This window comes from Eurypyga helias, unplaced genomic scaffold (assembly GCF_000690775.1).
Source record: "Eurypyga helias isolate BGI_N326 unplaced genomic scaffold, ASM69077v1 scaffold9418, whole genome shotgun sequence".
Classification (NCBI taxonomy): Eukaryota; Metazoa; Chordata; class Aves; order Eurypygiformes; family Eurypygidae; genus Eurypyga; species Eurypyga helias.
The window spans coordinates 1-27,604 of record NW_010267545.1 but is presented as its reverse complement, the minus strand read 5'-3'; the positions used below and the strand labels follow the sequence as shown (position 1 = coordinate 27,604).

The following is a 27,604-nucleotide window of genomic DNA, read 5'->3' as shown; positions in this document are numbered from 1 at the left end:
AAGGTTTTTAATTTTTTTATTGAGGAATTAGCAACACCAGCTGGTATTGCACCCTACAAGTTCTTTAAAAGTTTATGAAGGTTTGACATCAGTGGCAGATCCATTTACAGTGTGCAAGAAGGAAAATAGATCAGGAAACAGCAAGAGCTGGATATTTTCAGTGCATGTTTAACCCGAGAAAACAAAAGAACGATTCTTCTTGCACTGCAGTTTGTCATCCTCCCAGTACAGGCCTGTAAATTTACACAGGAGGCAAGACAATCCCAATCCAATTTTAAAATGTCTCAATCATTCAGTCTTTTTCCTTGACCCAACTTATCACTTATCTTCGCAGCTCACAGCAGTTTCACCAGGATGCTGTGTCTTCAATTTTTTATGAGATGGCTCTCCCGGGAAAAGAGACGTGCAATGCTCTAAGGATCGTGCAATTTCATCAATTGTCCATTTCTCTTCAGAAAGGGCATGCTCCTCTAGCGTAAAGGGCCCTTGTTTGGTCCGGGTCAGCTCTTGCATAGTGGCACAGGTAGAGAGTTCTACAGTAAACGAGAGAAGAGGATTTAGAAAAAGTGCATGGTCAAGTTAAACTATTTCCAACTCATTTCAAATGTGTTTTTACATGTAGCCTTCTACGTTATTCTGCTTTGTCTGAGAAGCAAGTTCATGAGGATTTATCACTCATTTATATCTTCTTAAATCTGAGCCAAGGAATTAATTTGATTTCAATAGATCTTCAGTGTAGTAAAGAGTTCAAAACCTGACAGAAAGTTGTCAAAAGGATTTCCAGATTCCAGTCAGAATTAAGAGAGAGGAAATAATGTCGTAAGACGTGAGCAGAACATTCTGTGTTCATGAGTGACTTAGAAGACCATGGACTGTTTTTCCACAGACTTTGAGGGCTTAGCACTTCTTGCCTTCACAAAGGATTGACATTTTTATCCTGTGCTGCCTATCAAAATGATAAAAACTATGATAAAGGAAAAATAAAAAATACTAAAAAATGCCCTGCTATGTTAAATAAATACCAGAAAAGCAGAATTACGTAATGAGAGGCTACAAAACATAACAGCAACCACACTGACAAATAACACCACTGAAATGCATAGGGTTAACCCACATCACTTGCTTTCTTCATCTGCAAAAGTATGATTTAAAAAAAATTTGAAATGGATTATCGGTTCTCCATCATGCAGTTTAATAGATACAGAGCACAAGACAAATAACCCTATGGGAAAGCAAAGCCATCCACAGTTCAGGTAAAGGAGAAAGAAAACACCAGAAAAATCATCACAAAGTCTTTCCAGCAGATAGGGTTTATTATGTGCATGGTAATGTTCTGTGCAATCTGTTTTCAAAATGTGATGAATAACGTTTAAAAAGACAGTATCTCCTTCTTCTCACCCTCCATCTGAGTTACCTTATATGGAAGAGGGGGAAAAAAAACCAAACCACCTTGCCTTCTATTACCTTACTCAGCACTATTACTTCCTCCATTTTTATCCCTCAGCCCCCAAGGTCCTCTGGCAATTCTTGAGCCTTCATTCCCCCACTCTCCCAAGGAAAATACCTTGGTATATAAAAACAAGCGACAGCGCTACAATTCTGCAAAATAGGGCATAGGGCTGGTCACTGGAGACACAGAACACGACAGGGTTTTTCCATAAACAGACACATTCATTCCTTGAACACATTCCTTGAACAGACACATTCATTCATTCCAGGGTTTTTTTCATGCCTACCTTTGCCAATGTCACTGACCAGGCTCCTGACATAAAAGCCACCACCACATTCAACATCTGGAATGTGAACAGTGACATGGTAAGTTGCCAGTGCAATGTGAAATCCACTCTACCTAGAAACCGTGCCCCCACACAAGTGTAAAAATGCGCTAAGCAAACAAGTCAGTGATAAAATATTTATAGGATGCAACATCAATTATTCATCCTGTAACATATGTGCGGGTGAGATTGCTAAGCTAGACAGGAGGGAAAGCAAATACAATGGCAACCGAACTAACTCACTAGAAATTAAGTACTTGCTGTGGTATGTTAACAAATGCTTCAGTCTTATTCATTTCTACGGTTTCAGAAGCTTCTTTCATGTTTCTAATGATGAAAACAAGTTGTTACAAGTAGAGTCTAAAGTGACTATCAATGCTTTTAAGATACGGCATACAGGTAGCTCCAAGAATATTTTAAAATTCACCTTTAACTTTTTCTGTGCTCTCAGCCCTTCCCTTCCTCCCCTGCCAGCCATCAGCTGCTAGTCACCCAGCCGTGAAGGAAGCGCTGAAGTAACGCAGCGCTGAGTCCTGCCACTCATACCTGCTCCTCATCTACCGCCTGGTTTGTCAGAAAGCGATGGGTCAGCTAAGTAGCTGATCAATGCAAGACATTATCTTCACCTCACAGGAGCATCAAACATTCACGACAGTCTTTCTGGTTTATTTATTAATGTGCTGCCTAATGTACTACCCAAGTTTCCTCATGTATGACAGAAGGAAGGATAAGATCCTGCGTCCTCAACCGAGAAGGAGCCTGACAGCAACTGATACTGGGCCTGGGAGAGATGCCAGCAGGTCTGGGCATCCAGGTCTAAGAATGGGCAGAGTGGAGTAAGCAGATCTGAGAAAGGAGTGAGCTGGAGGTTGCGAAATCATGGACAGATGCAAATAATCCCCTGACCAGCCTCTCAGAATTTTCCCTCACAGAAAGATTATACATAATCAGCTTAACTTAAAACCAAAATACAGAGCTTTTACTGTAAAGTGAAAGTCTGCATAGGGGGTCACACCAAAGTAAGTAGCTGAGGGAAATAAAACCCATTTCAGTATCTTAGTCCCATTCTGAGTGTAAATAAACACTAACAAGCTGGGAGCATCACTCTATGTAATAATCTTTGGCCTTTACCCAGCGTGAACAGTGGTGGCTGGAACTGCTGGAGAGAGAGGCTGTACACTCTGACGGCGCGAGCAGGCTTTGCTTCAACTGCTTCTCCTCTCTTCATCAGAGTTGATAGCCTTTCTCCATCCTTCTTCAAAGCAGAATAACTGATCAGATAGAGCAGGAAAATGTGTGTCATACGGTTGCAATAGAACAAGCTTCTCATTCTCCAGATCCTGTTAATACTGTACTGCAGTGGCACACATTTTACACTTCTAATCCTCTCCAAGGGCTCACCAAAAAAAAAAAAACAACAACAAAAAAACCCACCAGCCAAGTGCTTCCATTGGACACAGAATCATCTCATTTACCAGCAGCTATATAAACTGGAAAACAGGAGATGGTCCTCTTGCTGCACAGATTTAAGTGTTTCATCACTCAATTTGTAGTTTATGAAAACAAAGGGTTTCTCTAAGGGGTACAACACTTGCAGCTGCCGCTAACATCCTGTTTCTCAGAAGTCTGCAGCGCGTACTCTGCTCACTGTTATGTTGAGCTGAGCCCTGGGAGCCACTCAGGCAGCTCCTGTGATTCTGCCCTGAACTTTTACTCATCTCACACCAGGGTCCTCCTGGAACAGCAACTGCCACGTTCCACAGCCTTGTTCTAAGGTGTTTAGGGGATGACTACAGAACCAAAAAAAAAAAAAAAAATTACATGAAACTATCCAAAGCTCCAACTTTGGTTTTGTCAGAAAGATCACCATAGAAAAACCAAAAAAGATCTTGCTGAAATTAGCAGAGGGCAATTTGAAACAGGTCACACAAAGCAGAACTCCTACTGAATCACTGACCCTACAGGACTCGCACTGCAATCACTGTAACCAACCTGTCGCAAATGCAAAGGAAAGTGTGTTAGCTTAAACCACCATAAAAGCCATCTGTCACAAGCTAAGTGCTTGCACACTGCCAGCTACTATGGCTCACCTGACTACAAGAAATTTGCTACGCTACAGCAGCTCAGTCACTAATCACTCATTCATACTCTAAGTTTTAAGAAAACTGATTTGAAGTCATTTCAGGCACTTTCATGCAGATGTCAGTAAGCCTCCCCTTACCCCACAACAAAAATTAAAGACTAGGAGCTTTACTTTCTAATTGGAAGACAGGACAGAAGTCACCAAGTTCTGCAAAGCTGTTTAAGACTGCTTTGCTACTTTACACTTACCCAAAAAACCCTCAGGCTCCAGGTCCCCGTTTGTGCTCAATGTTCCAACGGGCATGGCCTACAGCTGCAAATACTAAACTCCTCAGACTGCCTTGCATCCACCCTCTTGCCAAAATGTGTCTTTTTATTTCCGAGAGAACTGACTTGTGTTAGCAAGTCCTGACAGCTGAGCACAATGCCAAGAGTGTCTGAATATTGTGGAACTTACAGTGGAGGAACCTGCATTATATCCCCTGTGAACTTCTGCAGCACATTTTCAAGATCTCCTTTTGTTACCTGGTCTGTAGAAAGAAAACAGCAAGTATGTTAGCACGGATTATTCACACGGCACTGACGGCATCAATCGCGTTCTGCAAACAGGTACAAATAAGAGTTTCCTCTCATCTGAATTCAGACTCGGTGAAAAACACCAAAGAGAGAAAATCAGAATGTAGGTAGGAGTGTGAATTATCATAAAAAGAGTGGAACAAACTGTCCAAGGTGATTAAGACAGTCTGGACACTTTCAGAAGGGCACAAAACCCAATCTACACAGTCGTCTTTTGCAATTTCTCTCTCTTGGGACTGCAAATTCATTTTTCTTGGGAACTATGCCAAAACTACAAAATTTGTCCTATTCTAATTTTTGTTGAAGGACCAAAAAGAATAAAATGCTCATCTAACCTTGGCAACGCCTCTTAAAGAGAGTACCTCACCGCAGGGAAAAATAAAACAGATCAGAGAACAACAGCATTGAGGGTTTTTTTCTAGTGAAGAAAAGACCGCATCTGGAACAGCACATCAAATTTCTGTATCAAGCAACTAACCTGCAAATGCACACCAGGGCATTGTTATATATTAAGTAAGGCAGTTTTACTGAAGAAATCCTGTAAAAGAAAGATAGCTGCTTTAGGCAATCTACTCCCTTTTCAAAGTACTCATACACATCTGTCCTACTTTTATTAGAAGGCTATAACCTAAGTAGCTAATCCACTGGTCCTTTGAAATGCTATTCAATAGAGATGACATTCATCCTCAATTTGTTTAGAGGGTACAAACGTAAGATCTGTAATCACAATGCACTTCAGTGTATTTCTACTGTCTAGGAATTGACCAGTCCTGTTTTTCTTAAGTTATATTCAATTAGCATCATCCTGCTAAGTCAACAACATCTTGGAACATAAACCAACCAAATTTATTTCTGGAGCCTTCATTATGTTTTGGAACAGACCTTTAGTTGTAGGCCTTACAAAATAGAAGTTAAAGAAAAGAGGCTTCTTTCCACAGCAGCTTTAGAAGATAACAGTGTGGTACCTCGCTCTACAAAACACACTCTGAGGCCTCAAGAGCAGACACTGTCCCTAGGCCCCAGCAGCAGTCTCAAGAAGCGTCATTAACAGCAAGGTTACAAGGTACAAAAGGCAGCCAGGGATGCTGACACCCCAATGTACATCAGAACACGGGGCAGGAACGACAAAATCAATGGTAGAGCAAGGCTGGGTCTTCTCCTGAAGAGCTTCTTACATGGTTATTTCAAATCTTCTGTATTACTCTAGTTCAGCAACGCATCACAACAAACCTACATGGCAGAAAGTTAGCATGACCCAGCTCTATGCCACTGAACCTGTCACACAGGTTGTTTCAGGCTAGAATTTAATATTTAAGATCTAAGCATAAATATAGTTGGGGTTCTCCTTCAATTTTTCCCCCCATAAACTGCATTTGTGGCTAAAGCATTTAATGAGACACCCGAATTCAGTTCCTGCTCTGATCTCATATTCCCCTGATTGAGAGGTTACATCCAGCCTCTGAGGAAATCACTCATGCTATAGACAATCTGTTCGAGAAAAAAAATCCCCATGTGATTCTGTGATGTATTAAGCCATTAACAAACAAAGTTGCATGGTGTATTATCAAAGTAAATATTTACAGATGAGTTTACTAAGATCTAGAATAAATACTATTTGCCTTCTGCAATACATCGTGGCACAAGCTGGCTAGTATCACATTCTGAAAACCTAAAACCACATAAAAACCACGTGCTGTGCTTTGTTGTTTGGGGTTTTTTTTCCAGCATGCACAGCCTTTGCATTGATGGACTGTATTGGATACCTGCCCTCTCCCAGAACAACACATAAGTTGGTGGAGCTTTCATCCAGCCCTCAGTCATAAAGTATGTACTATTAGTCTCATCCTAAACACAGTTTCACTATGACTAAATTCTGTCTTTGTCCCAGGCATCAGTTAGGACTTGTGGCCCTGCAGGGCACACAGCCCACACTGTGAACCAGCTCTACCAGCACCTTTCAGCTCCCACAGTCATTCCACCACAGCAGAGGTGGGAGAACGCAGTCCTACTGCCCCAGAGAACCGCTCCCCTTCAAGCCCCTGGCCCGCCGGTCTCTCACCCGGCTGTGGGCCTGGGTTTAATAGGTTGGCAGCTTGTCTGGTCAGCACGTTTAGGGCAGCACTGGGACTCAACACTCCATCAAGCATGAGATAGGAACATACCCATAAAAGCTAATTAGCATCAAGCGTTCCAGACTTTCACCATATGACTTCCCTTCTCCCCTCCCTGACAGTACAGGGTTGACAGATGTTTCTGCCCCTGCTACCAAGAATTAGCCTACTCCTCCCAACACCCTCATTGTAAATACCAAATATCCTCATCTGCTGTATCACAGACCGTCCGTTTTAGCTAGCAACCGGACTTAAAACTGTAGCTGTGTCCATCCAGGGCAGGGTGTGGAGGCTGCCACCTCGCTTCACAATGATTTAGCGCAGATTGTACCCAGTCCCCGGGAGTAACAACAGCCTTCACCTAGAACAGAATGACTGTACCTGTCCTGCAAGTACACTGTTTGGGATACATTCAACTCCACACTGCTGAGTTTCTCCCTCAGCCTTCAGACTGACAATGCAGTTACATGACTTCTTCCAGTGGACCATTCCCTGCGATCCTACAAGGATCCCAAAGCACCCAAAACTTCTGGCCTCCAGTGCTTCTCAAAACATTTAGTATAAGCCTGTTAACTTCTACCATGAAAATTTTCAAGCGCAGTTGTGCTTCTGAACACTGGTGACCGCTGATCGATTTTCCTGCTATAATCAAATGAAGTTACCAAACCTAAAGGTGCCAATTGTGCCACAACCTCGAGAAGTCTCCACTGAAGGGTGATGCTGCCCTGCGCTTGTTAATGAACTACATCAAAAGAGAAGACAAGAAATATCCATGATGGTCCAACACAACTATGGCTCATGACCTTGACTCCGTCTGGCTCAGCACAAATTATTTGCAAACAGACAAGCAGAATGTTCTAAGGACTACTCGGTCCAAATTATTCAGGTAGTGCTATTAAACACACTTCAGCATACTCAGAAGAGTCCTGCAGAAAATGCTTCTGAATTCTGTTCTCCCAGTCTGGATGTAGAGTGCAGAGAGCTGGGAGTAGGTGGGTTTCAGAATGCACGTTGCTGTGCATAGTTACAAACATTACAAGAGTGACAAACATCATTGTTCCTAAAAAGCATGAGAGGAACGGGAAACACTACTTGCTTCCAAAGTCGGCATCTGATAGCCTGGGAGCAGTAAGAAACCATAACATAACTTCAAGTGGAAATGCAAATTTGTTGTCTGGCAAGAAACAAACAAAAAACTATGAGAAGTTCAGGAGGAGCTAAATCCAAGGAGCAATCCTCACTATACCCTTTCATTGCAACTACCTGTAATACCCAACAGTTTGCTTATTAAACTGCTGCCCAGGGACACATTGAGGACTAAAACGTAACACTTTCTTATAGTTAATGCAGCACACAACTTTCAAGAGGAAAGGGCCTGCAGAATGACTCCACTGAACCACAAGAAGAGTTCTGTGTATGTTGCAGGCTCTTTTTGTGCCTTTTCTCTGTGCTAAGGCCCAGCCCGAGATGCTGCTGGCACTGCAGGATTTATATTTCCTAGCAGATGTGCTGCTTCTCCCAGGATTCTTCCAGGTGTCAAAGGAAAGTTGAAATTCAGCTCAAATTTTCTGAGTAACTTGGAGTTACTAACTGGGATCAGGGATGGTGGGCCACCCAGAATCGTGGAGATGCTTAGGAGAAGCCACTGGCAAAGATGAGAAACACCTGCTTTATCAGAAAATGAGGAAGCAAGGAAATAAAAAATATGTAGGTAGTATGGAGAAAAAGGAATATGCTTATTCTCTCTTTCTTCTTTCTGAAGAATTCAAATCTGACTGATTTGCACAAACCTGGAAAGCAATTGAGACCAATTCCATCAGCATTACTTTCAGCTGTCGGCTTCAGCAAAAGGAAACTCTGTCCAGCACCCAAAACTGCACTGCTCGCTCTTCACGGGATCACCCGATGAACTCCATCACGCAACTGCTCTCAGTTTACACAGATAAGCAACTCCAAAAAAGCAGGTGTTTTTAACTCAAATCAGTTCCCCAATCACACAGCCTAGAAGAAAGCTAAAGCACCATAACAGAGGAGGTGGTGCAGAGGTGGGAACTACTATAACGAGAGCTGCCAGTGAAAGAAACCCGCACGAAAGTGCCACCAATTCTGTCTGCAGCAAACAATGCAAAATAAAAAAGCAAGACTGATGTTTAAAAAAAACTGTTTGGTTTTTTTTAATGTTAATTGACCACAGGAGTTGCATCTACTTGAAATTAAGTTTGACAGTGTATATGAGAGCACATCTACAACAAATACTACTCAGCACAGCAGAACCACAGCATTCCACTTTCTGGGAGGTATACATAAAAACCAAGGAAGTGTTCTCCAACCATCATGAAGTGTTGGCAATTCTAACACCAGGTGGACGTTCAGTCTCTCAGAAGCTTAGAGAGAGACTTAGAATTGATCCTGGAGAAGCAGCAAATGATCCAACATCCCTGTAGAACATTACCTCGCAAATAATACTGTTCAGAATGATCCATCGAGTTAATGTGGACAAGAAACACTCGCCTGCCTCATGCAAACAGAAAAACTTCAAAAGAAAGGAGATTGGGGGTGAGGGGTGAAATCCAGGCTACCTTTTTATCATCCTATTGAAAAAATAGATAATTCACTTCATGTACCTATTACCAGGTACCACAAACAGTGTGGGACCTGTAAGGGTCACTAAGCAACCAGGTACCTATTGGGTTTTTCTTACTTTTTTCCCCAGGCTGCAAAAGAACTAATGTCAAACACATTTGATATATCCCTGGTTAGTCCTATGCTGCTTCTAAGATTCACCAGGTATTGCGGAATGTCCGTTCCAACAAAGCCACAGTCAGGATCAGTTCTGAAGCCTTAAACTCTTGCACTGTGCTCTGTTAGTCAGAAAAGTCCATTTATTAAAGTTGCTAGGACACAGACTGCAAGCAAAAGCAAGATTTGGTAGGTGAGCATACGAAGGTAGTCTATGCCATCCTCATTTTATGTTGAGCAGTTTGTAGTTAGAGGGGCATCCTAGAGGGAAGATCCAAGTACTTTATTCCTCCACTAGCCTTGAAGGGTGTTACTACAAGAAGACTCATGGGACTACACACCGAAATAAGAAAATTTAATTAGACACAAAGTCATTGGTTAGCCTGCCCAAGATTTTAAATTACATAGTCCTGCCCAATTCTATTTTCTCCCTCCTAACCTAATGCCTGGTTTGGTTTTTCTCCAACAGAAGTCAACACTTGCACTGGACATAATTGCATGAAGCTGGTCTGAACTACATGACCACAAAGTCAAAGATGAAATAATCTCGGTTTGATTTCACATTTAAACTTAATTCACAAAGTCCCAAACATCTCCTCCCCTTTTCTATGATAGAGACCATTTATGCCTTCAAATTACATCAAACACAGACACCTTTCTGCTTACCATAAGGTTTTTCTTCAGTTACTTTTCCCGTAGCATCTAATGTATCAGTAGCTTTACCCAGCAGTCCAATAGCAGTGTACTTCTGGAAAGGAAAAAAAAAGAGATTAGTGAGTCAGGTCTTCAAGGTTGTTTCTTTTTTCCTTTTTAAATAAAGACTGCAAGTACCAGGTACTTCAAATCAGGACAGGAAGAATACTGTCTGAATAGTCAATTCAGGAACTTTGGGTAAGTGAAAGTAAAGATGAAAGGACATGGAACTAAACAAAAATTAAATCCTGCATTACATGTGCCTATGATGTGAGTTTTAGTAAACCCCAGGAAGAAGCAACATGGAATCTGATTTTTACTATACACATCAATACGATAAAGAAAATAATAAGGTGGTAAAGTCAAAGTCTCTGTGGGGTGTCATATGTCACCGTCGAAGCACGGTATATAGCATACCTTTCACACACAATTCTTCTGTTCCTTCACAATTTAAAATTAAACAAAACACAAAGACCTTTACTCGTGAAACACCCACTTCCAAGGCAAAGCATTACAGCAGTTCTGCCATGCAATGCAGAGATACACAACAGCCTAAGCTGGAGTTTTGAACATCCAGAATCTGCTGAGGACCTTGTGACGAGCACAAGGAGTGCAAGGCCACTAAGTGACATCTCTGCTCATCACAGGTCCTCCAACCATTTCTGTTTCAGTGTTTCTCCTTACAAAGTTCCCTAATGAACTCTTCCGTGTATGTGTCTGTAGCTCGCAAGAAGGAATTAACCTTTGCCCAGGCCAACTCTTGTCCTTATTGCATTTCACCTGATGTCCTTCTCTTCCACATTTTCGCCTTAAGTACTGCCAGGCTGTGGACATAAGACAAAGGGCTTCCCATGAACCAGCTGCCCCATGTCTTTACTCACTCTGTAACATGAGTTCGGGTCAAGTTCGGAGATACCTTCAGGTACTGAAATCTGTGGTTTGACCCACTGCCATCCCATTCCACCCCAATCCCCTCAGCCTTATGTTAAGTCCAGAAGCCTTCAACATAAGGCATTTATATAGCCTGGGAGAGAAAAATCAAGCTGTTCCACATGCCTAATTCCCAGTAAGGTTTCAATTAACTTACTCTCAACTGAGCTAATACAAATTTGAACCAAGTCATAACGGGATGTATCTTCTAGAAGTCGGTTGAGCAAATTCTACTGGAACACATCCAAACAGGCATAAGCACTAATATTTTACTCTTTGATGCAATGCATCCTTTTTCATGTACATGCAAAGTAAAAACAAGCTCAAGCAATCACATCTACCAAATGGGACTAAGACATGCACTGGTTTTGTTCCGAGTGACAACTTGCCACTTGAGTCAAGCAACTGCCAGGAAATGGAAGCAGCAGGCCTAGTCAGACCAGCGGCAGTGGCGTGAGGAATAGTCAGACCAGAGGCAGTGGAGTGCAGACTTAAATATAAAAATAACCATATTCTTTGCTTACTACATTAAGGCTACCTTTTTCTTAAATACTACAGATGTCTGAATCCCCTGCCAACTCCGCAAGAGTAGCCATTTTAAAATCAAATTCTTGAAGTTTACAAACTTTTGGAATGCATGGAAAAGAAATGAAAAGAAGAATGGAAGACGGTGGCTCCACAACAAATATTTAAATTAACTTTAAAGTATGTTATCTGCTTTTAGAACTATAAAATTGCCTGCTCTCCAAGACATCTAATGATTTAGTAACTAACATTTATTAGCATACACTATTCCAGAGGTTAGGAAAAACAGGTGAGCAGATCATCATTCTAGCATGATGAATGAATTTAGGAATTCACTAAAACTCTAAATCTCAAAGTTTGAGACCTCACACATCATCTTCAGATATTTCCAATTTAAAGTACTGATATTACTTCAGTTTGAATGACTTTCTTCCTCTTACTTCTGATTTTGGCTATCTTGCTGCAGGCTTTTACAGTAACATGTTATATTTGACGTCCCAGCAATAGAGGGATCGTATCACCAGCTTATATGTAAGCACAAACTGTATGAACAATACAGTGCAAATCTCTACACTTGACTTCCCCTTTAATTTCTGCAAAAAGGGCCAAAAGCCATCCGATTTGGAAAAACAAGCATCTTTAGAAGTTAGTCACAAACCCCCGTTCCTTACAGGAGCCTTTACAGAGTCAAAAAAGACTAAAGTCAGCAATGCAATAATCCACAAGGAAGGCTGTAACAGGCCAGGAAATTAAGAATTACAGTTGGTTTATGATCAGTCAGTGCCCTTTGGTACCTGCAATTATATATCATAATTCTTACCAGCCACTTAATAGGGTTTACAACCCCTTTGTTAGTGTGCAGGACCTGGAGGCTGTAGAAGGTAACATGAGAGTCCAGAACTTAATCTACTGTTGTTCACATTTTGTGTCAAATTTCAGCATTAACTCTCTTCAGACTCCAACTCACACTACCCTCAGAAGCACCCAATGGATTCTGAGTCATTTAATAAGTCTTTGGTGACCTTTTCTCACCTGTGTTGGCAATCATTTATTTCTTCAGTTTTATAAAATACATCTAGGGGCACTCTTCCTGTACTCTTAAATTACACATCACTGCAGGAACACAGCCAGCAACTGCTCACAACCATACTGCCTTCAACTCACTTGACCTGAAACAAAATAAGCAAGCTAGTAGGTGTTGCAGGCAGTGGAAAAGCCTAGCAAGCTCAGGCTGTGCGAGGAAACGTCCCTACGCTGGCAGCTTGTCAGAGAACACTGTGCCTATCAACAGCCCCTGCGTCCTTGCCCCCTGCTCATCTCAAGACCAGGACCTAAACCACTCAAAGATGAAAAGCACCCCAGCTTCCCTACGGGATTCCACAAGATGCAAGTGCAGCGCACTGAAAGGCAGTATCAACCAGCTGGAAGGAAGTATCCCTTCCAACCCTAACCATTCTATGATTCTATGATCAAGCACTCCCAGTCACGCCTTCAAAGCATTGCAGAATGGAGTATGAATCCCAACTTCTGAGGTCAGCATGGTCCCAAAGCAGAGGCTCCCAGCTGCCAACAGTGCGAGAGCCCCGAGGGCATACAGACCTGCCCAAAGCTATCCTGCGTTAGGGAATGGCTACATCTCTCAGATGTCTAGAAAACCATTTTCTTGACGTTACGGCAACTGAAACAAAAGGCAGCAAAGTGATCAGAAGCCCTCAAATATAAGCAACTCCGTCACTCACACGAGCGAGGAGACAGCCTTACAATGCTTTACAGTGACAAGCCACCGCGCTGTCTCAGTGATGATGTGATGCAAAAACTGACACACAGACTGGAGGACACTGTGGATTCAACCTCAACGAGACCAGAAAGACAGGAAAGTTCCCCAGCAGCCACACATGTATTACCATACCCGTGACTAGAAAGAAACATGCCATAAAATCCAGGACTGGAGAAAGAACAGAATTACAGGGAACCCCTAAGAAACAAATTACAAACCCTCCAATCAATCAGACAGATCTCGGGAAGTGGAATTTTGTTTTAGAGTCACAACCACAGGGCACAGTCAAACACTGTATGATGTTTACAATAACATTTTAGTAAAAGAATAACTATCGTTTGGCTTTTTTATTTCACACCCGATTTCAGAGAAATCCTTATACTAACGCAGAAAGGGAAAGTATAACCATAAAAAGAGAGAAGGCGGCAAGACTTTATCGGTATACATATTTAACTGTGAAAGGAGGAAGAGAAGGAATAAGAAATCTCCCCTGCTAGAGGGGCCATACAGCCAGCATAGCTATTAGCTGCACAACCCACCCGGGGGGGCTCCCGAAGCTTGAAGCCCCTGGGCTGAGAGCCAGGCATGTCTGTCCCACTTATCAGCGCAAATGCCAGACAGACCATGGAATGGAGCTTCTCAGTTTTAACTGTTAATTCAAAGTTTTAGTTGGAAAGAAGCCAGAGACTTGAAATCTTAAATTATAACATGTTTTAAAAGCTTTTTCAAACATGGAGAAGCAACACTTTGGAAGAGCTAGACAGAAACACAAGTAATTATGAAATAAGGTCACTAGTAGCTGTCAGGAAGATTTGAAGATGGCTCCCACTGCAAGAATTTCCCAGGCAAGCAAGCTCTCTGGAAGAGGCAGTTCATAAGGGTTCATCCGAGGATGACCCATTTTCTAATCACAGCACCAACTGAACACAGAAGTGTAAAAGGAAAATAAATAAATAACAGCTACAGTCCCCTAGACTAAAGACTGAAAGCTGGGAAAAAGCAGCCTCATTCAACAGAAACAGAAATTCAATTTATGTAAAATGGTGTCTGCGTGTGGCTGACAAGGTTGAGGGAACATAAAACAAACACACACAACCAGTGCCCTGGAGAACCTGAGCGAAATGAGAGTGAGCACACAGCAGGCAAGCACTGATCAGCATTAGTGCCTGCGCCTGACCCGTTCAGCCTGCGCGCTTGGTGCGAGCACTTACCTTTTTCTACATTCAGGCCACTGAAACAGTGAGGAGGCCTTAAACTCTCAGTTTTACAGCAACATGCAGCTTGTGTGTAATGATTTCTAAAGCACAACTAGGGTGCTCTGGATTTAATATTTACATAACTTGTATTTGCTGTTTGTATAACAGTAGCAGCTACCAGTGCTTTCCAGTATGCTAATCATCCACCAAACCAGAGGAGTACACGAGGTAGACAAATAAGCTGGAAAAAACCCGAGGGTTGCCATAGTTTCAATTCTTTTCCAAAACAAAGCACTCTCACTAAGCAGATTCCAATACATTAAAAGCACAGAGCCCTAATCTCTTAAAAGCAGGTTGCACAGAGGCAAATAAAGGCTGCAGGATGAGGGAGGAGTTCCATATTTTACAATAGAGCAAATTCAAAATTATCAAACACCAAACATGTCCTCTTAATATACACAAACATTACAACTTCTCTACCATTCATTTTTTTTCTCCTCAAAGAAAAAGCTGACTTTGTGCTAAGCCTGCACTAAATTTTATTTACTGCTAGATGCTGTAATTGTACTGTCATTGCTGAAGAACTATCTGATCTTTACTCTTGGGCTAACAGGATTTTCTGACCTCTTATGTCAGCTTATTTTAAAAGTTCAAACATACAGGGTGACTAGATTTTCAGTGTGAAGGACCAGAACCACCTGTAATAGGGGAACCCACAGAAGATACTCTACCTTGAGTTCAGAGAAGCTTTAAGGTGGTAGCTAGAAGCTGTAGCAAGGTTAGATTTTGGTGTTAGACAGGGAGCAGGTGAGGGAGCAATCAGTAACAGGACACTAGGTGACCCGGAACAGCACCATGGCCACACATCACTTATAAGCACAACAGAGGCTCACAGCATCCAGGAGGGGATGCAGACTAACGTGCAAAGTGGCTGCTCGTACCCCACAGTCCCTTTATGCAAACCTTCCTGACACTCGCTCCCTGTGGGAACTTACCACACTCACCAAAGTATCTCAGGTTGGCTCTTAAATTTCACCTTCAGCTTTAATACCTGTTCTTTACTTGTTTCCACATTCTGTCTTCTAGCATCTACACTACAGATTATACAAAATAAACAAAGATGACCTTCAGCTTCTATCTCAGAAAGAGTTTTAAGGAAATTCATAATTCTCTGCCCAGAAATATCAGACAGTCCTTCCAGAGGGGTAAGACCTTATAGGTACATCTAAACTGACAAATAAAATGGAATGCATGAAAGCCTTTAAGGGAATTCAAAGACATTGCTGAGGTGAAGAGGCAGTAAATTCTAACAGGCAGTGCTAAAAGCATCTCCAAATTACTCTAAAGGAACACTGCAGCAAACAATGCAGAATGGCTAGTTTAAATCTGTTAGTATCTCTTTTTCTTCCTGTGATCATTTTTATTGGTGCGTTTCAGCCTTGATTCTCCTTTGTTAATGAACGCAAGCAAGAACGGTGCATGTAGCAGACATACACAGCTGTGGAAAGGTCAAGAGGAAAGAAGGCGACACTGACCTTGCGAATGGAAGAACTGAAAAATCACACTAGAGCATGCTCTTAAAATATTCTGCATTTTTGGAGGAAAGAGCCTCTGCAGCACAATAGGTGCAGTCTCCAACAGTTTAGAAGAAGTGTGAATATTAATAGAGCATGAAGCTGGGCTATTAATAGATTAGGCCTCTGGGGTTAGCATAAGAGACACTGAAGCACTACACAGCACGCTAAGCCAGCTAAGAGTACCACTGCAGGACTATTTAACAGCTCCTTCTACTACAGCTTTGTTTTGAGGATACTGAGCAGGGGAGGATAGAGCAGATACTCACATCAGCCTCCTCTCTTTTTATGGTTTGTTACGAAAAAAGCAGGTTAAAAACCTATTATGTTTTGAAGTACCAAGTATTTAAAGATGCAAACAATGTGTAACACGTAAGGGGCATTTTTAAGACCATTTTATCCAGCTAACACTTCAGCCCTTCCCGATTCCTGCATTCTCCACTGTGCCAGCTTAACGTTCTCTCAGTACATCTTGTTTTGTACAGACACCACTTCAAGTTTTGATAACACCTTCTACACATTCTCAAAACACATCAAAACCAACATCATTCATGCATTTTCCCAGCCTTTATATAAGCACTTTCCTTGTGACAAAATGAGGAAGAAACCCGTGCTTTCCTAAACTGACACTGATCTCTAGCTAGTATCTCAGGCAATCAGAGAACAACAAATTCATTGTCAGTAACGTAAAATAATGCACACAGGACACAAACCAACGCTCAGTTTGCATAAACAGCGACGGGCCTCTGAACCAACCTCCTCTGCTCTGCGCACAGGCTGTGGAATTACAATAAAGTTCTGGTTCTGTGAAAACTTGATCTCAGGTGTCAGCAGCGGTTAAATACAAGCCAAGTAGCGGTACTTGGATATAGCTGTTACAGACTGCAGACATAAGTAGGACAAGTTTTATTAGCAGACATGACATCTTTGCACTCCACTGTGCAAATATTTCCTTGAATGTTTGCACAACACCCTAACAAATACCATGTAACAGAAATGTCAGGACTTCTCCATCCTATACCTACATTTCAGCAATGCAATATACTTCATCTAACACAAAAAAAAGGTAACTAAATGGGTGAAATTAGGCAACCACTACACGTCAGGAAGAATTCACCTAGCCACTCTACAAGAGCTAAACGCACCCATCTGCCCATGGGTTAACAGCTCGCATAAAACAATCACTCCATCTCGATCTGCCAGCCCTGTTCCTCAAGGGAAACCTATAAAACACCTTTCAAAACAAGCCAGGGAACTAAAATTCATAACTCCGCTGGGTTCAGAAAGAAAACCGTGGGCTCAATAGAGATAGTGGATTTATGGCACACTATAACGTTACCTCACGCTAACCCCTTCACATGCCACAACGTATAAAGTACCCGGCTCTCTCCTTCCCCTAGGAGATAACCTTATCATCTCCTTCTTTCCTCTCCTACCTCCCTTGTGAGGAAACAATCATTTCTTTGGGCTTGAACAGAGTCAAAGTAATGACATTTTGTGTAGCGTAGCTACAATCCATTTTGCTTAAATGAGCAGGTCACATAGCGAACTCTTTTTTTTGTTATCGCTCCCATTTCAGTACAAACAGAAACTCAGTCAGCCCCTTGGTTGCTGTGATGGGATGCCATAAACAAGGAGGTGTGAGAATGTAAAGGGGCATGAACCACAGAGTGAAAAATGAGAAGGTGTTGAAGATGAAAAATTTCTGAGGCAAGGAGCTAAAGAGCAAACAGTCACTTTTACTTGGATTCCTCCAAGACAAATACAGACAGTTGGGTACGTTAATACTGCAATTTGGAAGCAAAAGCCCAACTAAAACCACAGATGAACGCAAGCAAGATGGGCTTTGAAGAATCATCAAGCAAGCAGTGACAGCCTCCCTCCCTTTGGGACTGGAAGCTTGGCTGATCGGTTGCAAACAAAATCTTGCTACCCCACACCGGAGATAAATTGGTTTTTACTCTATTTTTTAGAGCAGGTAATGAAATGTTGCCCATATGGGTGGAGCAGCCTCAGGGTCCTACTTATAACTGCTTGCCCACCCAGAATTGCTGGTAACCACACTCACAAGCATTTAGACCATTTGTGAAAGAAAAAAAGTAGTTTAAGATACCTACTTCACTAAACCCTAAACAAACCTGAAGAACACTTGGATTTAAGATCCATGGCTCCTATTTTAGATCTGAGAATGGGCTTTCAAACCCAAACGCCTAGTTTTCTGCACTATACAAATAAGTCTAATAAAAAGTATTGCTACTACCCACAAATCTTGCCTTTCTAAGAGAATATTAAAAATACGAGAATACGAAAAAGAAAACAGAACACATCACTGTGCACTGTATGAATAAGTAGTTTTTATTTAACCAGCTCCAAAAGAAAGCAAGATGAAGAAAAGAGCTCAGCTGGTGATACTGTAAAGAAATTTTTCAGATTAAAAGTAAGAGCACAAGCCATCAAGAGAATCCTTCAAAAGGAAAAGTCAACTCAATTTTCTTGCAGTCGTAATTCAAATATACGAACCGGAGTGCAAACTGCTTTTGAAATACATTTAAAAAAACCTAACACAGCAAGGCTCTTTAAAAAGAAAATAAGGATTTCCAAAGAAACAGCACTTACACCATCATGGTGTGCATGTTAATGTGCCAACACACAAATGTTGGCAGACGAACAGAGGTCTCAGCGATGCAGAGTTCTTATAAGCCTCCTGAAAACAGATAGATAGAGGAAATAAATCTATTACAGCTTCCACTAAGAAAAAGGCTCCAGAGGGAGCCCCACTGTATAACTCGATACCAAAGAGTCCACATGGGGCTTTGGTGTCTAACGAGCTGTAAACAAAGTCACAAGAAAAGGCTTCATTAGTTTTGCTCCTTATAGAACTACTAGATGTGCTTTTTAATGCATTATTAATTCATTGAACTCCCTGCCAAAAGATGGAAGGGCTTAATTCAAAAAAAATGAATTCATGGAGAAAGCCAGCAACCTTTCTGTTTGAGAAGTTAAGGGATACAAATCAAAGTCTAATTTTTAGGACAGTAAGATAATTACAGGGGGTAAAGAAACAGCCTGCTTCATGGACACTTTGTTGCGCAGCATCTGGCGCCAGCCCTCTAGAGACACAATTTCGCAGTATACAAACTCTAGACCCAGAATCATGGAGTAACTTCCACCGCTCTCAGAAATTCTCCCATGTGATTCCAGCCAATTCCTGCTCAGGCAAGCCCTCTCTCATACAAGTGTGACTGGCAAGTTCTGAGACCTCATCACTGAACTACACACTCATTTTCCATCCAGGAATCCTAAGAATTTAAGCTTAACAATTACAATAAATCAAAGGTGTTACGTATCAGGTCACTGATGCATCTTCATATGTAATCTTGTTCTCTTTCTAGTCCTTATGATCATTTGCAGTTTGGATTTTACTCTATCCAGTGATTTTTAATTCTTCTTTCTGAAGTGTTTCATTCTAGAGAAGCCACAACTTTTGAGGTTCAATTTTCTATTTTAACTAGTCCCTGCCCAAGCCTGTGCAACCGGCTCAAAGTCCTCAGGCAACTCCTCTTACGTCACTGAGCACTCGGGGGTTCAGATTCTATGTGGCCTGTGACAAGCAGCTGCGTCCTCAGATGAAAACGATACGCCCATCCTTTCTGCTCGTCGAGAGGCAGTGATTTCAAACACAGTGTGACAGTCGGCCAAGTTCTGACTTCATTCACACGGGTGTGACTCAACTCTTAGGGTGAACCCAGATGTTATCTCACTGAAAAATACCCAAATAAATCATGGAACTGAAGTCTGCAAATTTCAATTAACCCATTTTATCCCACCTAAAAATAAAGGCCATATGTGTTGGAAGACATCTCCTCCCAATGGAAAGTATTAGAATAATGAGAATTTCATTGCTTATTGCTCTTCTCTTTTTTTGTTCTTTGATGATTCCCTGATCATTTCCCTCATTGCTTCCACGTAACAGCTCGTTCTGGTAAATGAGAGGCTTTAAAACAGGATTACTGCTTTGGAAACTGTGCTGCTAGCTAGCATTTTCTAACCCATTTCCTCTGCAGAAAAATCACTTCTACCCTGTTTCAGACAGACTAGTCACCCATAAGACTGAATCCTTCAGAAAGAATTTACCATAATAAAATTCGGTTCCACCTTCATCCCATTCATTTTACTGATGAAGCAAGAAATGTTTTCCTGTACTAGTATCTTTATTTTGCAAACACGATAAAACAATTTCTCTCAAAATAGTGCAGTGCAAAAAGCCCAAGCAAGACCAAGTCTCAGAACACAAGAGGAAAAATGATTCTCCTATGGAACATGTATGAAATGCTCAGTATTTGAATTCCACATCCAAGAGGATTCAGCTTTTCCCCCTCACTTGGAACACGTGAAACAAAATAAAGCAAACAAACAAAATCTAAGTCAGCTGGCACATGTTTTTATTTCTGGATAAATATTAAGAATTCAATGAGAAATCTGGAACACTGAGTAGGTATTGGCCTTGGCTGCACATTTCTATTTGTTTTGAGTTATTTCATACAGAGGTCAAACCAATGGAGAACTAGATTTACACTCATTGAGTAACACTCCTCCTATAACGTGTGCAAGTTGCAAATCAAGTGATAATGTTCAGAGCTGCCACACAGAGTCAGGAAAGTTTCACACAACGTTTGGGAAAAATTCAGAAGCAGTCCAATCTCTGGCAGAGCCACCATATGGAGTTTACTGCAGTAACATACGTTTTGGCCACTCAGCATAGCTCCGTTGCCAACAATGATAGACTGAACTATTTTATTTACAAAGATATATCCCTATGATCAAACAGCAAATCCTAACCAGAGAGGCCCAGACAGGTCATCTGAATCTTCAGAGTAATAAAAGGAACAAAAGAAAAACATCATACTTCAACAAACACTTTAGCATCCATAATGGTAAAAAAAAGATTAAATAAGAGTAAAAACTCCTAGCACATGGCATGGGATGCAAAACGATATTCACACCTATTTAGACAGTCATGGATTTATCTGTGTCAGAACTCTCACTACATTATGAGCCTTTGTTGTGAGTGTGGTCAAAAAAACAAATAGATACCTGTGGCAGATCCTTCAACTTCCTCAAGCCTCTCAACTTACACTTCAGTAAATTAGGCACTCAGGAAGTAGAAAATAGGAAAGCAGATATGAGAGAAGCTCCAAATGCAGGCTCACGACCACCATGCCACCTGGCATGGATGTTAGCTACTTCACACTCTCCCCCACACACCAGGGCCCACAAACAGCTGCAGTGGAAGAGCTGATCTATTATAAGGCTGTAACCCTGCCTGCCTTTCTGACTCTCATGCCCACAGCCTACACCGATCTAAGGCTGGGTGAGGCCAGGGTGGCTGACCAGACTGCCCCCACTGCCCATTTCTCCTCTGTGTCCCCCTCCCTGATCCCTCAGAAGCAGCTATAAGCCTTCTTGTGCTATTGGCCTAAGGTCTAGCAAGGTAACATCCTACAGACTACAGGACTTCGCAGTGGAGTCACCAAGGAGCCTGAGCATACTCTCTTCTGCCAAACAGGTTGAAACTACTTCATCCATCACAACTGTTTCCACTGTGAACATCAGCTTAAGAGATATTCAATTGCTCTACCTGTTTTTAAATCAACAATTTTCACACATTTAGCTATGATGACTTAATTTAGTTGAAGTATCTCAATGCCATTTTTTAAGTTAAAAGTCCTTGCTAACTGCTTACACTTCCACTGTAAAGCCAGCTCCAGCTGCTTAGACCATGTTTCAGGGAGCAGATGCCTCTGAAATCTGGTCCTATAAACCAAATGCAAACCCCCTACAGTCAGTGCAGAGACTGACACTGACTACAGCAAGTTTTGGATCAGACTCTACAGGTATGTCTTTTATCCTGGTTGTATTCTCGTCTGTCACATTATCTTCCTTTGCGCTGAACTGAAGCGTGTCAATTGAGTTCTATCTCAAGTTATCACTTCGGCACCTGTAAAGAGCTTAAGTGTTCAGACCAGAAGAGAATGGGAAAAATGGCAAAATAAAGTGGATAGAAGGGCTATCAATTTGCTGAGCCCACTATTGACTTTCCCTGAGTATAAGATGAAATCTGGAAGGCTTAATTGATTTCTGCATCTGTCATGTCATTCTTACCTAAACATCTCATTTACAAATAATGGCTAAAACCACAGATTTTTACTTGCAAAGAAGGAATCAACACAGGAAGATGATTCTTGGGAGTACACGCACTTGTTTGGTTGTAAAATCTAAAGTGCACTCAAAGACATAGTGCAACTCACCAAAAGCAGCAATGAACTAGATCGTCAAGGCTCCAGCCTGCATTACCTCAAGCAGCCTCAGGGCTTCTGTTAAAATTGGTTTCTTACATGTCCCCACCCGTGTGTCTGTAGAGCTCCCTTCTACAGGAGCTGCAATCTGGAATGATAGCTACCATCACGAATGCAAAACACTCTTAATTCCTCTTAAGGCCCCATGATATTTAAGAAGAGAGAAAAGAAACAAAGACCATCTGTTACTGCAAGCTAAATAACAATTATGTTATCTACACATAAGGAAAACGACAAAAAACCAAACTGTCATACACAATTACGTCCCAAAAACCTCCATTACAGTGCCATCTTCATTAGCTTCCCCCCCACCTTTTTTTTAAAAACACTAAATAGTTATAGAAAGAAATCTTCTTGTAAAGAAAGAATTTGGCCTTTACTAACATTCTGTAGAAAAAAAACCAGGACAAACAGGTTTTAGAATAAACATTTTGGACATAAAAGTCTTAACACCAAATTTCTGACTAAATGCAAAATGGAACTGAAGTACACATCTAATCTAAACACAGAGGATGGCTGACATATCTATATGTTGATGCAGCACTCCATTGGAAGAGAAAAGAAAAAGAAAACCAAGACACAAAAAATCCCACTGATACAAGTAATTTAGCACTCCTTACCTTGGAACCTGCCAACATAGTTCTTAGCATTTTTGTTCCTCTTCCAATACCAACCACTGCAAAGACAGAAGGAGAAAGGCCACTTGAAAACCAGCTCTGCAGTTTCCTTTTTCAACACCATCCATTAATAAATACTACGGTAGTCAGAAACAGCCTTTCATGCTCTGTTAGCATATAGAGAGAGTCAATGCTATGAGAAAGCACCTCTGATGTTCAAACAACACAAGACTGGTGACAGGAAAAAAGTCTAACGCAGAAGATAAATAAGCTTCACCTATTGTTAAAATGCTTTAATTCAACAATTTATCTTTTAATCACCAACGAAATGGATAGAGCAATTAACGCCGCCTCTGGTTTGATGAAGGCTATGGCTCACTGATAATGAATCTAGCCTTCACTGTAACTAAAGAGCCCTTTTAAAGGTTGATAGTGACCAAGAGTAATATAACCAAGATAAACAATTTCATTATGCTACAGGCTTACAGCAAGAAAGGAAAATAATCAAAAGGTCCAACTGCCTCTGTCAAAAATCTTTCATAATCTAAAGCTCCCATTATTGCGTTTGTACAGAGTATGGCCTTTTCAGTCTTAAACCAGCATTCTGCAAAACTAGAGTCAGTCAGCTTTTCATGAAAGAAGACAGAAAAAGAACTCTATATTTAATTTTAAAGCTTTTTACAACCAGGTTCTTTCCTTGAATATGCTTTTCTATTGATTTTCTCCACATACAGCAATCCAAAGAAACAATGACAAGAGAAGGAAAATAGGAAACAATGAAAATTTTGGAAGGATATTAGATTCATGTACAACTCATGGAGTATGTAATGACTCACGTCCTAGATTTCAATAAAACTGCAGGAGTTGAGGGAGCTGGCAGGACATCAGCTTTGTGTTAACCAGGAGCCAGTACCAAAAGCATCAAAACAGGGAACTAGTTTGGCTTTTTTAAAATAAACACTTGGGCTCTACTGCTTCTCAGTCTTTACATGCTGAAGCTCATTAGATTACTTCTTATTCTCAATTATTTCTCCTCCTGCTCATGAGGATTTGTAGTCACTGTGCCCTTGTGCTTGCGCTTCTGGGTACCTTCAGTTCAGCCTGTTCCTGTCATATTCACCAGACAGGAAAGAGCTGCAACACAGCTGAGAAAAGCAGATAAGACACCGATAAAACTTTATAACCAAACACTTTTCTTGCCACATGATGACATCACTGACACTTCAACATAACAACTGAGCTGAAATTTGTTGGAGTGTCAAGAGATTCAATAGAATAATTTTAAAAACACTAACAGTTTTCCCAATTAATCATCAGCTTTTGTGGCATGCGTGCTACTGAAAGGCGACACAGAGTGTAACAAGGTTTAACCGAAGCTCCCTGCCCCACCACCCTATGCCAAAAAGCAGCACACATTTTCTGAACAACTTGTTTCTGTTGTGTCCTTCCTTCTCTCCTCATTATCATACCTGAACCCACAAGAAATCTGGGCACATTCCCTTCCCCATTCCTCTCTGGTTCTGTTCTTCCCAAACTAGCTACCATTGATTTTTCTCTGTGTGTTTTGTATGGCAGTGGAATGAAAGATCCTGGGCCTTTTTTTAATTGATCCATAGCATATTAAGGTGATGCACTTCTCTGTCTTTACCAAGCACATCAGGTCCAAGTACTTTTTGTCATGCCACAGGAGCAGGCTTTGGAGACTGCTGGGTATCAGAGAACAGTAGGAGAAGCAATTAAGAAGCAAGAGTGATTTTTTTTTTTCCCCACAGATCAATGCTGTTGACTTCCCACAAGGAGCAGTAGCATGCTCAAAGGGAACATCTGCATAAAAGGCAAATGTCCACTTCAGCAATACACACAGCATTCTCCGGTGAGTAGCCACACAGCAAACTGGAACATAACGAGTTTACTTCTCGCCCACGAATGTTACTTTCTGCAATGTTCACAGCTGACACAGACAGACAATTACCAGCCTGTAGGCCTCTACTAGCAACAGCCTCAGCAAACAACATCCCCTTACAGCTCTCCCTGAGAAGTCATTAGATCAAAACTCAGTGGAGTTACTGCCAGTGTATACTCATAGTTGCACCTGTTGATTTTCAATACCAAAAAAGCATTGCTGTTATTTCTTCTAGCCAGACAGAGCTAGAAGGCTACGATTTAAGCAAGCTGTAGTTTGCACGTCACTCATCAACACAACTATCAGTGAAAATGTGTAACACAGTAGTAAACCAGCCCAGTGGTCACGCCCAGAGCTGAGTTTTCAACACCAACAACTGATATATTCTGCTCCTTCATAAAACAAAGCAATTCAATAAATGTACTGCTATCAACATTAAGACAACATTTCTTTGATGACTCTTCTTTATGAAGCAAGACAAGAAGAAAAAACTATCTTCTTTTTGACAGCACAGAAAAAGCAGTAGCTGAATTGCTCTTATACATCTTTCATTTGGCAAGTATTACAACCAAAAAGGCTTCCTCAAAATCCCAGAAAAGCATTAGTTTCAGAAGAAATACTTTAGAAAATTTTGATGGCTATAAATCCCCAGCTTAGATTAAAAAAGTCGTCAATTTCTGGGGTAATTTAGAGCTTACTACACAAGAGCCCATATTTTCATGTAATGACCGACAAGTTATTATTTCAGGAGTTTAGGGCAGGGGAGATATAGCCTTCTGTTAAGAAACACACTACATGCATGTACAAGTATACACAGAGGAGAGGAAATTTTCCACAGTAACCCGTCCTTCCCACAAAACCACAAAGCCTGCCATGTGTATCCCAAGTTGTTCTTCCACCTCTGATTTCATGTAGGCATGAAAATTGTTTCCTAAAATCATCTTTTGATGACTATATTTATATTTTTCCATTACCCAGAACTCCTGCCGCTGCACTGTCCAAAGTTCCACCATGTCCAATCTTCAAAACCTGGTTTCTTTTGTTCCCATTTGTTTGCACGCCAGCTTCTGCAAAAATAAATTGAAAGGAAGCATTATAGGATAACCTCAGAACACAGGAAAAACAGCACATATTCCCAGAATGCTAAAGAAGGTAAAAATCAATTATTTAAACTATGAACTAGTAGTGCAGAAATTGCTCTACTGAGTAAGACCAATCATTCACGTAGACCTATTCCCAACCTCAAACAATCTGCAAGCTATTTTCACTTAGACTCTAATCAAGTCTTATGTACCATTACAAACAGATATTCAGAAAACACTACTGAAAAACTTGGTGGACAATTCACCTGTGAAGTTTCATCAAAAAAGCATGCAAGAACTAGCAGCAGAGTCCCTGAAATCATCTATTATACACAAATGTTACGCTACATAATCTGAGCAATTCTTGAATTTAGTTCCATGTAATGGGTCACATTTATTCTCATGCATGCAGCCCTGTGGAAACTCTGCAATGAGCTGAACTCACTCATTGCTGCTTTCAGATTGCCACAGCATCTCAGCCCACTACAGTTCCATGCAGCTGTTGACTCCAGGAGTTTTGCAGAGCCCAGTGCCCCTTATTTATTAATATTAAATATCACAAACTTGCTAAGCTCCCTTAACTATTCCTATTATCTCTTCATTACACCTTTCACATCAGGGAATCAGACATGATCCAGCTAAATCTCTTCCACACAAAGCTGAATTGAAGTCCGTGCCTACGCTACAGCTCACCACAGAGCAAATCAGCCTGAATAAGCACTCACCAATCTGAAAGTATGTTCTCACTTCATCAGCAAGTGCCCAAAAGCCCAAACTAGACCATCAAGTCTCCATATCCATTACAAAGAGTATCTAGGCCATAGTCCCTCACACCTTTGAAATAACCACACTTTTTTCCCCTAATGTTTTACACCCAGGTCTCCCTGTATTCAGAAAAAGCAGTTTCTGCAGACTGGGCCCAGGACTTTCAAACTCCTCAAACAACACTGCAGTCTTCACACATTTGGTGGTTTGGGTTTTTTTAAAATGACAACAGAGCATCCTGCCACTGCAGCACTGCTGCTGACACTCATTTTGGCAGATGGGTGCAGGCTGTCCCTGGGACCACGCTCCACAGCTCCCCAAGCAAGCTGGAATCCCTGCATTGTGCACTGCAGGCCTGGAGCTTTCCGCTGGGGCAAATCTCATCCCCATTCAAAATGAAGGCTCACATGGTGCTGTACCTTAGGCAGTAACAGATGCCTGCCCCAAATACACAAGTAGCGAATTTGGCCTTACAACTCACCATGCAGCCTGACCAACAAACACATTGAGTCTCACAGGGACCTAGCAGCTCCATGCAGCGAGCCAGGACGCATCCAGGAATTATTCCGTTCCCCTACCTGGGCCATGCATGGCTGTGAACACCCACCAAAAAGAAAAATCTGAAACTAGTTCTACTGTAGCTCTGTGAACGCTGAGGGAGCGGGTGCAGTGGTCTGACAAGGGTTGTGGTTCCAGCACCCCAGCAAACACACACACTTACCGCACCGACACCCATCCCACAGCCATGGCGGCTGGGGCATCCCTGGCCAAAACACTGGAGGGCTGAATGCCTGCCCGCCCCAGGCCGGCCCTGGGACCGCGGGCAGGGCCTACGCACACCTCCCTGTCACGATGTCCTCGCTTTACCCCCAAAGCCCTACCTCGGGCCTCCAGGCCCAACTC

The 27,604-nt window shown here is 41.6% G+C and overlaps 1 protein-coding gene across 1 annotated transcript; it reads right to left on the bottom strand.

Annotated features, from left to right (window-relative positions):
• TRUB1 (TruB pseudouridine (psi) synthase family member 1) lies at positions 1 to 25,921 on the bottom strand (the record flags this gene model as incomplete). The annotated part of the gene is made up of 7 exons (XM_010157458.1): positions 1 to 533; positions 1,737 to 1,793; positions 2,907 to 3,046; positions 4,315 to 4,387; positions 9,950 to 10,031; positions 22,955 to 23,010; positions 25,829 to 25,921. Coding segments are annotated over 7 exons (716 nt in total), but the record flags the coding sequence as incomplete, so codon positions are not given.
• Between the last annotated feature and the right edge of the window lie 1,683 nt (positions 25,922 to 27,604).